Here is a 17,859-nt window from a genome sequence, read left to right on the forward strand (position 1 = left end):
GACACGTATTTACAAAAGTAAAGGAAAACATAGGTAGTGGCAAGAATAGTGGGAGATAAAAATAAGATGCTGAAGCAGCACTGGAAGATGTGTGGGAATAGAGTAAGTACTTGCCCTCCAAAAAAAAATCACCAGCAGCCAGACTTAAAAGAACAGAGCTAACTTTACTGAAAAAAATGAAAAGAAAACTGATTAAAGTATATATATTATAACCAGGAGCACCAAATCACTGGCATCAAGAGAGGAAACACAGACCAGGGTGGTGACCATCTGATTGATGAGAAGTGCAGATTGCAAACTGAAAGGAAAGAGCCTCACTGTGGATCTGATTGATAACTGGAGGTGAAAACTGATTTTGAATGGGAGGATATGACTGAACTGGAAAATTTGAAGTTTTATTTCTGGGTGGTGGTGAGGAGTTAATTTAGACTCCACTAATATTTTATTTGCTGCTTTTAGTGTCATCTGTCAGTTTTTCAAGTATTTTCTTACAGATGGTATTTTGTAGGCCTGGAACTGAATCCGAGAACGTGATTCATTTGATTGATAATGTGAGTACCACCCTTCCCAGTAACAAATATTAATATAGCCATTTTTCATTACTGGAAAGGAATTGTTGCCTGTCATTTCACAGTCAGGCATGGTCTATTAACTAGCATTTCAGTGAGAGCGTGCTTTCAGTGTGCTAACAGAATGCCAGTATCGAAGGTGCTCAAAGGCTGACTCCTCAAAATCTTGCATCAGTCAAGTCTGGCACAAGTCAGAAAACAAAGCTTACACTGTTCTCACAAATTCAGAAGAAGCCAGGTGTTAATTTGTATTTTTAAATTTATGCTTTGAAATACCGTCAGCCTTGAATAGCTATAATTCAACCTTCTTAACAAATTTATGTGTTAGATGTGTTTATTTAGCACTTTCTCTCTCATTATTTTAATCCTTTCAAAATGATTTTAAACGTTTCTGATTTTAGGGGACACGTACAAACATTTCCACTGATAGCAAACCTCTGTCAAAAAAGGCCTCAGGCCATGTTGCTGAAGGCTTTGTCACCTCTGCAGATGCTATTTTTTTCTGATTTTACCATGGGAGCAAGGCCTGAAACTCAATTTACAAAAAAACTGTTTCTATAATGGTTGGGACTTCAAGAATAGAATTATAGTCATACAGCATGGAAACAGGCTCTTCGGCCCAACTCATCCATACCGACCAAGATACCCCACCTACCCAAAATTATTCATCCTTCTGGTACCTCTGGCTGAAATGTTTGCATTCAGGCTGGGATCCGCTACCACTTTGATTCTCTAATTTAATTGCTCCCTACCATTCATACCTGAATGTAATAGCACTGCAGGCCCATGATCTGATATGTTGGTTGTTGGATTGCTTTGGTCTATTGCATGCTGTTTTAACTGTTTAGTATGAATTTTGTTCTGCATAATGGCCCAACCCCTGAATCTGAACATTTTTCAAACTTTTATACCTTTTGCCTAATGGGAGAGGGGAGAAGAGTGACCGGGATGGTCCTTGATTATGATGGTGGCCTAGCCAAGGCAGTGTGAAGTGTAAAAGGAGTCAATGGAAAGGAGGCTGGTTTGGGTGATGGTCTAGGCTATGTCTGCAACTCTCCGATTGGGTGGAACTGTTCCCAAACCATGCTGTGATGCATCCCAATAGAATGCTTGCTAGGGGGCTTCTGTAGAAGTTGATGAAGGTTGTTGGGGACATGCCAAATTTTCGAAGCCTTCTAAGGAAGTGATATTTATTGAACTTGAAGCTTTCTCGACAATATTGCTGCCTGCTGCTCTCTGATAAATGTTTGCTCCTTGATCCGGAGGGAGTTGCTTTCTTAAGTTACAGTTTGATAAAAGTCTATTGAATCTTTTTTTTTTGTGCAGGAAACTATTCAAGTAAAATGCAATCGTTCTGGTCATACTGCAGTGAATAAGACCTTTGAGTTTGAACGGTAAGTTATAACAGAGATATAAGAAACTACAGATACTGGAATCTTGAGCAAATGGATAGGAAATGTTTCGGGTCGGGATCAGTCTGAATAAGGGTCTTGACCCAAAACAGCGTCTATCCATTTCCTGCTGCCTGACCCACTGAGTTACTCCAGCACTCTGTGTTTTCAGTGAGATATAACCATTCAGTAAATCACAGCATTTATTTCTAGCACATAGCAAATAATTGGTGAAAAAAAGTAGATCAATGTGGGATATTCAAAAAATGTTTAATGTGTTGTATGGCAATCTATAATGCATAGCATCTTGTGGCCAAAATAAACAGGATTAATGGCCGTGTAGGAAAACGCTGCAAGCATTGAAGGCAAAAATTAGCCAAATGCCCTGGCACAGAGATACAGGAAACAAATCCAGCAAAATGCAAAAAAAAAGGTGGAGAGCTTGAAAAAAGAGAGTACGAAAGAAATTTGCAAGTTAGATCAAAATCAACACAAAATAATTGTGATCGAGGTAGAAAGGGTAATTAGAAGAAACATCATACACCTTATAGAGATAATGCTAATGGTGTAACTAAAAATAAGAAATTAATATTCAATGAATGATTACTTTGAAGGGACGTGGGATAGTACCCTGTGATGACAAATAATGAATCAGGAAATAATAATTATTTAAAAAATGGTTCTAACAGTAAGGGGCAGATAATTTCTATTCCAAGGTTTTAAAAGAAGTAGATGGGAACATTGCAGATGGTTGAACTATGATTTTACAACATTCCGTCAATTTGAGAACGATTTTCTATTGGATCAATGTATTTGTTATTTATCTTAAGGAAGATGAGTAAGGGAAATCTTGGAATTACAGACCAAATAAAGTAGTATCTGTCATTTAAATATTACTGAAGAGCACAATGAAAGATAAAGTGACAAAATAATTTTTTAATCCCGTAAAAACCAGGACATACCCGTGGAATGTTATAAAATTACAGGTGCACAACCTTTTATCCGGAGTTCCGGAAACCGAAAAGCTCCGAAAACCGGACATTTTTTCCAGGATGTCGTCTGCACACCAAAGCTCGCGTTTGGTGCCAAACTTGACCCGATACGACCCACGGACAACCTAGGTCTGTACTACTGTAGCGGCTGCCTCCTGCCCAGAGACTGGGGAGACACTTAAACATCTGTAAATCATTGCTTAAATGTTAGTCAGTTAGTTTGGATGGCTTTTATGTGAAGGGGGGGAGGGGGGTGAAGGGGGAAACTTTAATTCTTAGTCCCCTACCTGGTCGGAGAGGCGGGGAGAGGGCAATGCCTTACCGGGTCGCCGTGCAGTAAGCTCCGGAGCGCTGTGGCCGCCGACTCCCAACATGGCGGAGCTGGGGCTGCGGGCGTCCGGCCGCGGGCGGCGCCGGTTGTAGCTCCGACCCCGGCAACTCTACCCCTGGCTGCGCGGCGCTCCAAATCAAGCGCGGCCCGCGGCCGGACGCCCGTAGCCCCAGTTGGGAGTCGGCGGCCACAGCGCTCCGGAGCTTACCGCTCGGCGACCCGGTAAGGCATTGCCCGCTCCCCGCTGGTATCCCAGCGCTGTGGCCGCCGACTCCCAACATCGCGGTGCTGGGGCTGTGGGCGTCCGGCCGCGGGCCGCGCTGGATTTGGAGCGCCGCGCAGCCAGGGGTAGAGTTGCTGGGGTCGGAGCTCCAACCGGCGCCGCCCGCGGCCGGACGCCCGCAGCCCCAGCTCCGCGATGTTGGGAGTCGGCGGCCACAGCGCTCCGGAGCTTACTGCACGGCAACCCGGTAAGGCATTGCCCGCTCCCCGCCCCTCCGACCAGGTAGGGGACTAAGAATTAAAGTTTCCCCCTTCACCCCCCCCACCACATAAAATCCCTCCAAACCAACTGACTAACATTTAAGCAATGATTTACAATGATTCCCCGGTCTCCGGGGAGGAGGCAGCCGCTCCAGACTTTTCAAGCCGCCCGCGCTACCTACCTAATCTACGCTAAAAATCTTCCATTCCGAAATCCGAAAAATTCCGAAATCCGAGAAGTGTCTGGTCCCAAGGCTTTCGGATAAAAGGTTGTGCACCTGTATTTTAAGAATTGATTGACGTGGTGAACTGGCAATGTTTTGAAATATATATGTATACACACATTTGATAAACATAAGTTCATAACAGGCTGTTAGCTAAAATTATTTGTGGGTTTAAGTGCAAGTTATTATCCTGGCTCGGAAGTGTTCTCAATGACAGGTTATGGAGTATGGGGGAATGTGCAACTACATAAATGGACAGGATTTCTGGTGGGCATAAACAATTCACTGAATTTGTAGATTAATTAAATGATGAGGTAGAAACATACTACATTGTGAAAAGGTAGAAGTTGTGGTGATCTGAGATGGATTCGATGTATGTTGGTTGACAAAAAGCTTTGACCTTCTTGTGCATTGCAGGATCACCCGTTTTGAAAGCCTAGGATCTGGACATAACAGAGAGTGAATCTCCCTGTTCATAGAAACATAGAAACATAGAAAATAGGTGCAGGAGTAGGCCATTCGGCCCTTCGAGCCTGCACCGCCATTCAATATGATCATGGCTGATCATCCAACTCAGTATCCTGTACCTGCCTTCTCTCCATCCTACCTGCCCCCTGATCCCTTTAGCCACAAGGGCCACATCTAACTCACTCTTAAATATAGCCAATGAACTGGCCTCAACTACCTTCTGTGGCAGAGAATTCTAGAGATTCACCACTCTCTATGTGAAAAATGTTTTCCTCATCTCGGTCCTAAAAGATTTCCCCCTTATCCTTAAACTGTGACCCCTTGTTCTGGACTTCCCCAACATCGGGAACAATCTTCCTGCATCTAGCCTGTCCAACCCCTTAAGAATTTTGTAAGTTTCTATAAGATCCCCCCTCAATCTTCTAAATTCTAGCGAGTACAAACCGAGTCTATCCAGTCTTTCTTCATATGAAAGTCCTGACATCCCAGGAATCAGTCTGGTGAACCTTCTCTGTACTCCCTCTATGGCAAGAATGTCCTTCCTCAGATTAGGAGACCAAAACTGTACGCAATACTCCAGGTGTGGTCTCACCAACTGCAGTAGAACCTCCCTGCTTCTATACTCAAATCCTTTTGCTATGAATGCTAACATACCGTTTGCCTTCTTCACTGCCTGCTACACCTGCATGCCTACTTTTAATGACTGGTGTACCATGACACCCAGGTCTCGTTGCATCTCCCCCTTTCCTAATCGGCCACCATTCAGATAATAGTCTACTTTCCTGTTTTTGCCACCAAAGTGGATAACCTCACATTTATCCACATTATACTGCATCTGCCATGCATTTGCCCACTCACCCAACCTATCCAAATCACCTTGCAGCCTCCTAGCATCCTCCACACAGCTGACACTACCCCCCAGCTTTGTGTCATCCGCAAATTTGGAGATGTTGCATTCAATTCCCTCGTCCAAATCATTAATATATATCGTAAATAGCTGGGGTCCCAGCACTGAGCCTTGCGGTACCCCACTAGTCACTGCCTGCCATTGTGAAAAGGACCCGTTTACTCCTACTCTTTGCTTCCTGTGCCAGCCAGTTCTCTATCCACATCAATACTGAACCCCCAATACCGTGTGCTTTAAGTTTGTATACTAATCTCTTATGTGGGACCTTGTCGAAAGCCTTCTGAAAGTCCAGATATAACACATCCACTGGTTCTCCCTTATCCACTCTACTAGTTACATCCTCGAAAAATTCTATAAGATTCGTCAGACATGATTTACCTTTCATAAATCCATGCTGACTTTGTCCAATTATTTCACCACTTTCCAAATGTGCTGCTATCCCATCTTTAATAACTGATTCTAGCAGTTTCCCACTACCGACGTTAGACTAACTGGTCTGTAATTCCCCGTTTTCTCTCTCCCTCCCTTTTTAAAAAGTGGGGTTACATTAGCTACCCTCCAATCCTCATGCAAGATTTCTGTTGAGATTGGCCCTAATTGTCTTTGCCTCTTGCTGTATAATACTGGCATACAAGACAACCGGAAACAAGCATAACACTGGTGAAGGCCGCATTACTGGCCATAAATTTGTTAGCTTGAAACACTTGGTACATTAAAGGTGGACACACATTTATTAGCCTCTAACACTAGGGCACTGTCTTGATGGGCTCAGGTCTGTCACTGTATAATATCGGGGTGCAGTACACTTGTATCCTATTAAACCGTGTGTAACGATGCAAACATTTCCACTATTCTGAGGTAATGCCACTGCTACGTCTTTGCACGTATGTCTCACAGTATGAATTGAAGACCTGAAATGTAAAAAGTTGAATTTAAGGCACAAAATTGTGGAAATACTCAGCAGACCAGAAGCATTTGCAATGAAACTACAGATTTAGCATTTCAGGTTGAGTCCTTTCAACAGATTTAATTGAGGTGAGGTAAAATCTTCATGCACATTCCAGTCCTGGACTCCATTAGAACATCATACTGTTAGAAAAACGGATATTCCCCACAAAATCTGTGTAAATTAATTCCTAATTAATTTTGTTGTTTAGAAAATGCATTAAAGTACTTTCTCTGAACGTTTTATTATCTGCACTTTTATTTCCTGTGGGTGCCATTTCTATGTTCTGTTTCAGGGTAGCTTCAAATTCCTTCTTGGCATCAACCATCTCTAATCTCCACTTCCACTAAAGCATTTAATCCTATTGCTAACAAAATTCACATTTCTCATCTGTCATTATGTTAATAAGTAGACGCTATAATTTACAATAGCAGCCGACATACGTCACAATGTTTGCATCGCTATGCTTTAAGTGCTAATGCTAGATATTTATAGAAGTAGGCATTACAGTGGAAATGTATTGTTGCAATCCTCAGAGGTTACAATTATGTACACTGCCCATGTACATTTTCTTGTAAATTGATCTTAATTGTACGTTCCAGGTAATATGAAATTCATTATATAAATTCTTTCTGCACAATAGAGTCATGTACATTTTCTTGTAAATTGATCTTAATTGTACGATCCAGGTAATGTGAAATTCATTACATAAATTCCTTCTGCACAATAGAGTTTATGGACCTAGTAATTCCCAGGAATCAATTTTTGAGGAAGTGTGCCCCTTACTTACCTCCTTACTAGACGGGTAAGTGAACCATCCATCCATCCGTCCAGTCCCACGAGGTGATGAGGGGGGGTAGGGAGGGGAGAGGGGTTATGGAGGGAGGGAGTGACTGAGGGTAGGGGAAAGGAGAAGGAGAGGTGAGGAACGTAGTGGGTGAGGGTCAGAGGAAGGGATAGAAGAGGGAGGGTGAGGAGGAGGGGGAGGGAGTGCTGGGGATGAAGGGAAATGAGCTGTGCCTGCTCAGTTGGGGGCTATGGGTGAGTGGTGGAATATTGCATTGGGGGAACGGGTTGCGTTGTGGGAACGGGTGAATGGTGGAATATTGCGTTGGGGAAACAGGGCCCAACGGGTCCCACTTGGTCTCGTATATATTACTGAAACTCTCATCTTGCTTGTTTCTATGTCTGTCTGTCCGGGGTGAGCTCCTGGAACTACACCAAAACGGTACACAATAACGCTACAATTTTTGGCCCACCTTACTCACCATTGTCTTGGTGTGTGTTTTTATCAGGTTTCGTTCAGATTGATGGTATATTTTACGTTATTTTACATTTAAAACTTTACAAAACGGACCTTTTACAGAAATCTTGCAGTTAGCAGCGTACAATGTCACAATTGAATCTCATTTACATAAACTGCCCGTCAGGAGTGTTCCACCCCACAATGACATCACAAAGGGATCTTATTTACATTTTTAAAATCCTTTTTTAAAAAGTGACTGACTGACGCAGTTATTTTAAAATCCGCACGCACGGATAACTGAAAGTCTTCCCGCGTGTGCAGGATTTGAAATGACCGCGGCGCTGAGGCTGGAGCGAGATATGGGGGAGGCGGCGTCCGGTCCCGCGGGGAGGGATAGTCCGTTTTCAAAAAATGACGTACTGACTCAGTTATTTTAAAATCTGCACGCCCGGATAACTGAAAGTCTCCCCGCGCATGAGGGATGGGAAATGACAGCAGCGCTGAGGCTGGAGCTGGGTCTGGGGGCGCCGGCATCCAGGCCCGCAGGGAGGGGGAGGAGCGGGACCCGGAGCAAGGACTAGGCCGCAGCCTCGACCTCTCACTCCCCCTCCACCGGCTCCAGGCCGCTCGTTCCGTCCCCCCGACAGCCCTTGCCTCATGTACAACTTCATCACCGATGTTGTGAAGAAAACTGGGTCGGCGGTGGTTTACATCAAGATCCTGGGGAGGTGAGGCAAGAGATCGGGGGATTGGAGGAGAGGGGGGGAGAGGGAGGAAAAAGTGGGGAACATGAGGAGGGAGTGAGGGGGGGAGTGGTGGAGGTAGCGAGTGGGGGCTAGATGGAGAGGAGGACAGTGGGGGAGATGAGGGAGAGTGGGATGGGTGAGATGGGGAGGTGAGTGGGGGACTAGGGGGTAGGGAGGGGAGAGGGGTTATGGAGTGAGGGAGGGAGTGACTGAGGGTAGGGGAAAGGAGAGGGAGGAAGTGGGGGAGGGGAGGAGGAGAGGGGAAAGAAGAGGGAGGGGGAGGGAGTGCTGGGGAAGAGGGAATGGAGGAGGATAGGGGTAGAAAGAGGGATGGCGAGGTGAGGAGGTAGCAGAGGAGGGTTGGTCGAGGATGGATCATGGCGGCGTGGAATAGGGGACAAGAGGGAGAGAGTAAAAGTAACATTAGCAAATTTGCAGCTGACACAAAGCTGTGTGGCAGTGTAAACTGAGGAGGATGCTATGAGGAGGCAGGATGACTTGGACAAGTTGGGTGAATGGGCAGATGCATGGCAGGTGCAGTTTAATGTGGATAAATGTGAGGTTATCCACTTTGGTGGCAAAAACAGGAAGGCTGATTATTATCTGAATGGTGTCAAGTTGGGAAAAGGGGAAATACAATGAGATCTGGGGGTCCTTGTTCATCAGTCACTGAAAGTAAGCATGCAGGTACAGCAGGCAATGAAGAAAGCGAATGGCATGTTGGCCTTCATAACAAGAGTTGAGTAAAGGAGCATAGAGGTCCTTCTGCAGTTGTACAGGGCCCAAGTGACACCACACCTGGAGTATTGTGTGCAGTTTTGGTCTCCAAATTTGAGGAAGGACATTCTTGCTATTGAGGGAGTGCAGCGTAGGTTCACGAGGTTAATTCCCGGGATGGCTGGACTGTCATATGTTGATAGAATGGAGCAGCTGGGTTTGAATACTCTGGAATTTAGAAGGATGAGGGGACCTTATTGAAACATGATTATTAAGGGTTTGGACACGCTACAGACAGGAAACATGTTCCCGATGTTGGGGGAGTCCAGAACCAGGGACCACAGTTTAAGAATAAGGGGTAAGCCATTTAGAAAGAAGATGAGGAAAAACGTTTTTACACAAAGGGTTGTGAATCTGTGGAATTCTCTGCCTTAGAAGGTAGTGGAGGCCAATTCTCTGGATGTTTTCAAGATAAATTTAGATAGCGGAGTCAGGAGATATGGGGTGAAAGCAGGAACGGGGTACTGATTGTGAATGATCAGCCATGATCACAGTGAATGGCGGTTCTGGCTCTAAGGGCTGAATGGCCTACTCCTGCACATATTGTCTATTGAGGCATTCACATTGATCTTATATTTTACAAGTTATTGCCATTTTAAACTTGGGTTGGGGGCTATCGGTGAGTGGTGGAACATTGCATTGAGAGAACGGGTTGCGTTGAGGGAACGGGTGAGTGGTGGAATATTGAGTTGGGGGAACGGGGCTCAACGCACCCCACTTGGTCTAATATCTATATACTATTAAAAGTCTCATCTTGTATGTGTGTGTCTGATTGTATGTGTGTGTGTTTTTGTATCTTCACCAATACGCTACGCTCTAGCGCTTAAATCTTTACATATTCTGACTCACATTATCCCCCAACATGCGTTAATCAGGTTCACTTAAGATTTCATCCTATATTTCACAAGTTATTGACGATTCAAGTTTAAAACAAAGGGCAAAAAACAGTTCTCACACACAGCCTTTTTCCAGGACCTTCCACTGATGATGTCACAATGCCATTACCAGTGCACCAATCACAAAGGACTCTCAAGCTGCCTAGTGCCGCAATGACATCACGTTGCCAACAGTAACCGCAGCTTCTCACAGACGATAATCACAATGGGCTCTCAAGCTGCCGAGTACTACACCCTCCGCCCCCTTACCCCTGGGTTATTCACACACCCTCCCCCTACCACCCAGTTATTCACACCCCCCACCACCTCCATCCCCCCACAGGTTATTCACACCCCCTGCCCCCTCACCCCCGGGTTACTCACCCGGTTACTCACACCCCCCTTACCCCCCCCCCCCTCCGGGTTATTCATGATTAAAGTTTCAAAAAAAGCCAAAACCACCTTTTAAAACACCAGCTTACAGCGATATCACAATGCCCCCCCCCCCCCCCCCCCCCCCTACGGTACAGTGAGACAGAATATTCCACCACCTTCCAGTGATGTCAGGGGGAGGGCCCCATTTCAAAAACAGCTTCATGAACGGGTCTGCACTTAGTCTACTTTTTTATTACTAAAACTCTCATCTTGTTTGTTTCTATGTCTGTCTGTCTGTGCGGGGCGTGCTTCCGGAACTACGCCAAAACGGGACACGATAACGCTACAGTTTTTGGCCCACCTTACTCACCATTGTCCTGTGGTGTGTTTTTATCGAGTTTCATTCAGATTGATGGTATATTTTACGTTATTCACGTTTTAAACTTTACAAAACCCCACTTTGAAAAATATCTTTCATCTGCACTGGCCCGGAGCAGCGTATGATGTCACAATAGGATCTCATTTACATAAACTTCCCATCAGCAGTGTTCCACCCTACAATGACATCACAATGGGATCTCATTTACATTTTTTTTTTAACTCTTTTTTAAAAAACAGGTTATGGTGGGAGTGACTGAGGGTAATAATAATAATAATAACTTTATTTATAAAGCACTTTAAACAACTGCAGTTGCCACAAAGTGCTGTACATGAGAACTCATGAACAAAAAGCTATTACAAACAATTAAAAACCATTAAAAACCGTAAAACGAAGGACTATAAAAAACACACTAAAAATTAAAAGACATTAAAAGCACTAAAAACAGGAGGGAGAAGTGAGGGAGGGAGTGGGGGAGGGGAAAGAAGAGGGAGGGTGAAGAAGAGGGGGAGGGTGAGCTGGGGGATTAAGGGGAATGGAGGAGGATATTGGTAGGAAGACGGAGGGCGAGGCACAATTGGGGAGGGTTGCCGTGACTCGCGTACCTGTCTAGTTGTTTCTTAAATGTTGTGATAGTCCCAGCCTCAATTGCCTCCTCTGTTCCATACACCCACCACCCTTTGTGTGAAAAAGTTACCCCTCAGATTCCTAATAAATCTGCAGAATTGATCCAGTGATTGTTGTGAATACAAAAGTATGGAATACCAGTAGCAACAAATGTTTAGCAATCCCAGTTGTAAAGTAGCTCTGCATTTTTCTTCTCTGTGTAATTGACAGGCTTTGACCATCTTTGGGTAAAAGTCTCCCTGAGAAGTAAAAGGTTGTGAGTCCTTGTGCTTCATGTTTGTTAATTAAATGTTGTGTAACCCTTGTGATACTGCTCCCATTCAGGCCAGAAACGTTATGCTGAATTCTTGGAAAGAGATTTGTGCGAGATTCTTCAACAAGATGATAAATAATGCTTCCCTCACCCACCCCCATGACAGATTTAGTAGCTTCATGGTCTCACTTGGAAAACTTTGGAGGCATAAATGGATTATTGCCTGGAGCAAATTAATGTCACTGTGAAACAAATAATCAGCATGAATATCGGCTCTAGTACCAATGTTGCGTTATTTTACAACACGTTACATGTTTCGTTATTTTTAATTTACATATTATACAGATAATGAAGCAATAAATCTTCACGCATTAAATCCCTGTGAAAAGCAAGTGAATGGTGGCTATTTAAATATAATTAAGAACAAACAACACAAAAAATAGATGAAGGAGTGGATCATCGAGCCCCTCTGGCCTACACTACCATTTAGTGAAATTATGGCAATATGGCCTGTGCCACATTGTTGTGCTCTGTGCCTTGGCCCCATATTTTTTGAAAGCTTAAGAAAGATTACAGCCTTGAAAGCTTCAATTCTTTCTCTATAGTGAAAGGCTTTGATAGAGTGGATGTGGAGAGAATGTTTCCACTAGTGGGAGAGTCTAGAATTAGAGGTCATAGCCTCGGAATTAAAGGACGTACTTTTAGGAAGGAGATGAGGAGAAATTTCTTCAGTCAGAGGGTGGTGAATCTATGTAATTCTTTGCCACGGAAGGGTGTAGAGGCCCGTCATACACTCCCCCCCCCCATCGTCTGTGGCCCAGTCGGATTGAAGATGGTGGCGCGCAACATTCTCTTTCAAGCTGCTGCTGCCGTTACCGTTGGCAACCCCCAACGCAATATTCCACCACTCACCAGTTCCCCCAACACAACTCGTTTCCACCACTCACCAGTTCCCCCAACGCAACACTCACTCTCTCTCTCTCTCTCTCTCCCTCTCCCTCGCTCCCTCTCTCTCTCCCCCTCTCTCGCTCTCTCTCTCTCCCCCTCTCTCCCTCTCTCTCTCCCTCTCTCTCCCCCTCTCTCCCTCTCTCCCTCTCTCCCTCTCTCTCTCCTCTCTCTCCTCTCTCCTCTCTCTCTCTCTCTCTCTCTCTCTCGCCCTCTCTCCCTCTTTACAGCAACTCTACCACTGTGTCACCCCAAATGATACCAGTGTTAAAATAAATGAATTGGGTTTTGAGAAATGGAATTGAAGCAGTTCGGCATTGTTTTCTGTCAAATAGCTGAATTTTATACTTCTCATCAGGGATTTCTGGTGTCACAATGGGAACCCGTCAGCTGTGCCTGCGCAGTTGGTGGCTACGGGTGAGTGGTAGAATATTTTGTTGGGGGAATGGGGCCCAACGGGTCCCACTTGGTCTAGTTTGCTTCTAAATTCATATTAAGTATATTGTTATAGTGAATCAAAGAACCAGCTTTAACAGCACACACAGAATGTCAATACTAAATTGATTGAATTTTTGAAATGTTATTTTTGACCTAGAATTGTATAATGAAAATGTTGTAGCTGGGGAATCTTTATGGAGAGTGAATAATATAATTGTTGTATACAAAGGTTAAACATTTTTTAATATAATCTAAAACCAGGGTCCTATATATAAACTAGACTAAGTGGGACCCGTTAGGTCCCAGCATCACACGGGAGGGCTGGTCCCCCAACGCAATATTCCACCTCTCCACCAATTCCAATATTGCTGGCCAGTGGGGGGGTTTCTGGAGCGCTAGTATGTGTGTTGTGGGTCAAAGGGACTGGCTTCCAGAGGGCTAGTATGGACATTATGGGCTGAATGGATTCTTGGGCTGGCAGCTCAGTCACTCTGGCCGGGCAGCTCAATCACTCTGGCCGGGCAGCGCAGTCACTTAGGCCGGGCAGCTCAGTCACTCAGGCTGTTGTGCACTGAAGGAACTGGTTTCCAGAGGGCTAGTATGGACATTGTGGACTGAATGGATTTTTGGACTTGCAGTTCTCGAAGTCATGGGTGGTGGGCTGGCACTTCAGTCACTTACAGCTGATGGGCTGGCATTTCACTTACTCATGGCTGGTGGGCTGGCAGCCCAGTCACTCACAGCTGGTGGTGGCAGTTCACTCAGTCACCCCTCTTCCCTTCTCCCCCCCACTCTGCTCCATGTCATTCCCCTCCCCCACACGCATTCAGTCCATCTCCCCTCAATCTCCCCCCATGCACTCTTAGTGGCTCTCCACACACACACGCACACACGCATTCACACAGACACACGCATTCACACAGACACACACACACACACAGATACTCAGACACTCACGCAGACACACACTCAGACACACATACAGAAACTCATACACAGAGACACAAACACTCACACACATACACAGACACTCACACGTACACACACTCATACACAGACACTCACACACTCATCCACAGACACTTACACAGACACAGCAACTCATACATACGCACGCACAGACAGACGACGCGCACACACACTTTAGAAGCAATAGAGCAGGGCTCTCGCTTAACTTTTTTTCCCTGTTGCCAGCCGGGCAACCTTGGCAGCTTTTTAGGTTGCCAAATGACATTTTAGGTGGTCATTTAAGATGGCTTGCATGACGCGTGCTTGGACGAAGTGCGCAGTTACCAGTCGGAATTATGCATTCACATATTATTTCTGCTTCAAATAAAGTCACAAACTAACATATTCACCAATCAAGACATGATATATACCACAATGACATGCAGCAAAATTATAATACGGTATCTCAACTCTTTTTACACATTGCAATTAATGCAATTTTTATTATTTTTTTCCACTTCCAAACAAAATGTGGTTGGATTATTCAGCGTATGATCAACCTGTGTCAATAAATCCTGGACCTTGATAACATATATGCTTAACCATGCACACTACAAGCATGTTTTCTGTGAAGGACCGAACATTATCATGACATGGCCATAGCATGGGTCGTTATTGCTATTGGTACAGAAACACTCTCGCTTCCCACATAATTTATCCACGACAAAATATACAGGTTGCAAGGAATTTTCTAAAGGCATTTTATGATAATAGCTGACAAAATTGACTATACCCATCTGACATTACACTAACTAACAAGAGATGGCCAAAGGACATAAATGCAGCAAATGTTTGGTAATATATTTAAAGGTGTCAAGACGCCACATTACCAGACATTCAAATTAGATGTATGTGGCAATGAAGATACCCAGTTTGTAAGCACCATTTTAAAAATAATTGTTGATAAACGCTTTTTCCATCAGTCCCACTTCAGAATTAACGTTAAAATTTCAACTGAAATATCCCGACCAAATTTGTGATGTATATGACTGACTGTAGAAGTAAAACCTGGATATATCCAACGTATAGTTGTGAATGTTGCTCATTAAATAACTACAGTACTGATACTCCATATTAACAGCATTGATTTGCCATTAAAATGAATTCTGTAATAACGTGTCAGTGACAATCGAACACTGCGGTTTTAATGTTTCACGTGTTCAAAATTTAATTAATCCATCTTTATGGATTAAAACAAATAATAACATTGGGAATTAAAACATATTTGATTGCATTCCGTTATCAAACATAGTCAATGTTAGCTCTGAAGACATTTCCAGCACAATAGGGTCGGGGGGGGGGGTGTATGAATCGGTGTGGATTGGATGGATTGAGGCAGGGGAATTAGTGAGTGTTGGTTGGAGTAGGTAAAATTATGAGGGAAGAGCACGGGGGATGTCAGTGGGGTTGAATGGGGGGGGATCTGTGCAGGATGGATGGGGGGAGCAGTGCAGGATGAAGGGGTGAGCAGTGCAGGATGGATGGAAAGGGGGTCAGTGCAGGATGAATTGGGGGACCAGTGTAGGATTGATGGGGAGTGGCAGGAGAATCAATGCGAGGTGGCTAGGGAGATCAGTGCAGGATAAATAGATGGGGGGGAGTGGGGAGCACAGGGGATGTCAGTGAGGACTGAATAGAGACAGGAATGGGGATCAGTGCGGGATGAAGAGGGCTCTCAGGATAAGGGGTGGAGGGGGGCGTATGAGAGAGAGAGAGAGAGAGAGGAAGGGGCAGAGGAGGTGGGAAGGAAGGCCAGCGCTCCTCGTACAACACATGTCAGGCACAGAAATCGCAACCAAAATATGGAGGGGACCGCGGACAGAATATCTTGGTGGCCGCGCGCGCATGTGCACACTCTCACACACGCGCGAGGCTTCGGAGGCTCCTGTGAACGCTAATTTCAGCTCAATCCAGCGCTAAATGCAGCTCAGCTGCCTGTCTCGCCTACAGCCCCATCTCAATCCAGACATGGCTGCTGGTTAACCTGGCGGGACAGGCAGAGCTGAACTGGGTTTTGCGCTGGCTGGGGGCGCCACGCCCGTCTGACTCCCGACGCCTCTGGCCATTCCCGGGCGTGTGGAGGTTCTCGGGTGGGGACGGGGATGGTCCAGCGATTGCAGCGCCGGAGACTGGGGTCGATCCTGGCTGCGGTGCAGGTCTGCCGAGAGTGTTTTGGTTTGTCTCCCTCCTCCAATCACCCCTCCCTACCCCTACTCTACTTCCGCCTCTGACCGACACCTCTCTCCTCCAAGGGTCTGTTTTGAAAGCGCCGTTGGCGGAGTGGCAGCACCTGCCATAACACGCCGGGTGGGGCGGGGTGCGGGAGGAGGAGATGGAGCCGTCGCCGCTGCTACCTGTCTTTAGCTCCGACCCTCCGTCACGCCACACTTAGCATCTTTCCCACAACCGTCGCCGACACAAAATGTCACTTTCCTTTTCTCCAGAGATGCTGCCGGACCCGCGGAGTTACTCCACTTTTTGTGTGTCTACGGTATAAACCAAGTTGCCAAGCCGGGCAAAATTACTCGCCATTTAGGTTGCCCGGCGGCAGTTTGAGTGGTCATTGGCACCCGGGCAACCGTGAATTTCGAGCCCTGTAGAGATACTATCTGCAAGCATTTTAGAACCAATAGCCATTTTTTTGCAAGCTTTAGCACCAATACACATTTTTTTTGCAAACATTTTAGAACCAATAGACACTTTTTGCAAGCATTTTAGAACCACTAAGGGCACTCACATTTGAGTAGACATGTGTTATTCACAGCTCAGAGAAACGTGACCCTCGGCCTTCCTCCAACTTAAAGAGACTGAGGCACACCACTTCCGGGTTTTATAGTCCCTCCCCCTCCCACCTTTGCAAGCATTTTAGAACCAATAGTCATTTTTTTTGTAAGCTTTAGAACGAATAGTAATTTGTTTGCAAGCTTTAGAACCAATAGACATTTTTTTTGCAAGCTTTAGAACCAATAGACATTTTTTTTGCCAGCTTTAGAACCAATAGACATTTTTTTTGCAAGCTTTAGAACCAATAGACATTTTTTTTGCAAGCTTTAGAACCAATAGACATTTTTTTGCAAGCTTTAGAACCAAAAGAGACACTTTTTGCAAACATTGTAGAACCAAAAAAAGACACATTCTGCAAGCATTGTAGAACCAAAAGAGACACTTTTTGCAAACACTTTAGAACCAATAGACACTTTTTGCAAGCTTTAGAACCAATAGACACTTTTTGCAAGCTTTAGAACCAATAGACACTTTTTGCAAGCTTTAGAACCAATAGACATTTTTGCAAGCATTTTAGAACCAATAGTCATTTCTTTTGCAAGCTTTAGAACCAATAGACATTTTTTTGCAAGCTTTAGAACCAATAGACATTTTTTGCAAGCATTGTAGAACCAAAAGAGACACATTTTGCAAACATTGTAGAACCAAAAAAAGACACATTCTGCAAGCATTGTAGAACCAAAAGAGACACTTTTTGCAAACATTTTAGAACCAATAGACACTTTTTGCAAGCATTTAGAACCAATAGACACTTTTTGCAAGCATTTAGAACCAATAGACATTTTGTTGCAAGCATTTAGAACCAATAGACATTTTTTTGCAAGCTTTAGAACCAATAGACATTTTTTGCAAGCATTTTAGAACCAATAGACTTTTTTTGCAAGCATTTTAGAACCAATAGACATTTTTTTGCAAGCATTTTAGAACCAAAAAAGACACATTCTGCAAGCATTATAGAACGAAAAGAGACAATTTTTGTAAACATTTTAGAGCCGATAGACACTTTTTGCAAACATTTTAAAACCAATACAGTTTTTGCAAACATTTTAGAACCAATAGACATTTTTTGCAAGCTTTAGAACCAATAGACATTTT

General features: G+C 44.5%; 1 protein-coding gene across 1 annotated transcript in view; it reads left to right on the forward strand.

Moving 5' to 3' along the window:
- Window positions 1–398: 398 nt before the first annotated feature.
- kif25 (kinesin family member 25) overlaps window positions 399–17,859 on the forward strand; it is a 36,767-nt gene continuing 19,306 nt past the window's right edge. The window contains exons 1-3 of the mRNA XM_033025703.1: window positions 399–551; window positions 1,896–1,963; window positions 7,042–7,116. Of these exons, the coding sequence (XP_032881594.1) occupies window positions 495–551; window positions 1,896–1,963; window positions 7,042–7,116 (200 nt within the window). The 5' untranslated portion in view covers window positions 399–494. The remainder of the gene's footprint in view (window positions 552–1,895; window positions 1,964–7,041; window positions 7,117–17,859) is intronic.

This window comes from Amblyraja radiata, chromosome 8, assembly GCF_010909765.2.
Source record: "Amblyraja radiata isolate CabotCenter1 chromosome 8, sAmbRad1.1.pri, whole genome shotgun sequence".
Lineage (NCBI taxonomy): Eukaryota > Metazoa > Chordata > Chondrichthyes > Rajiformes > Rajidae > Amblyraja > Amblyraja radiata.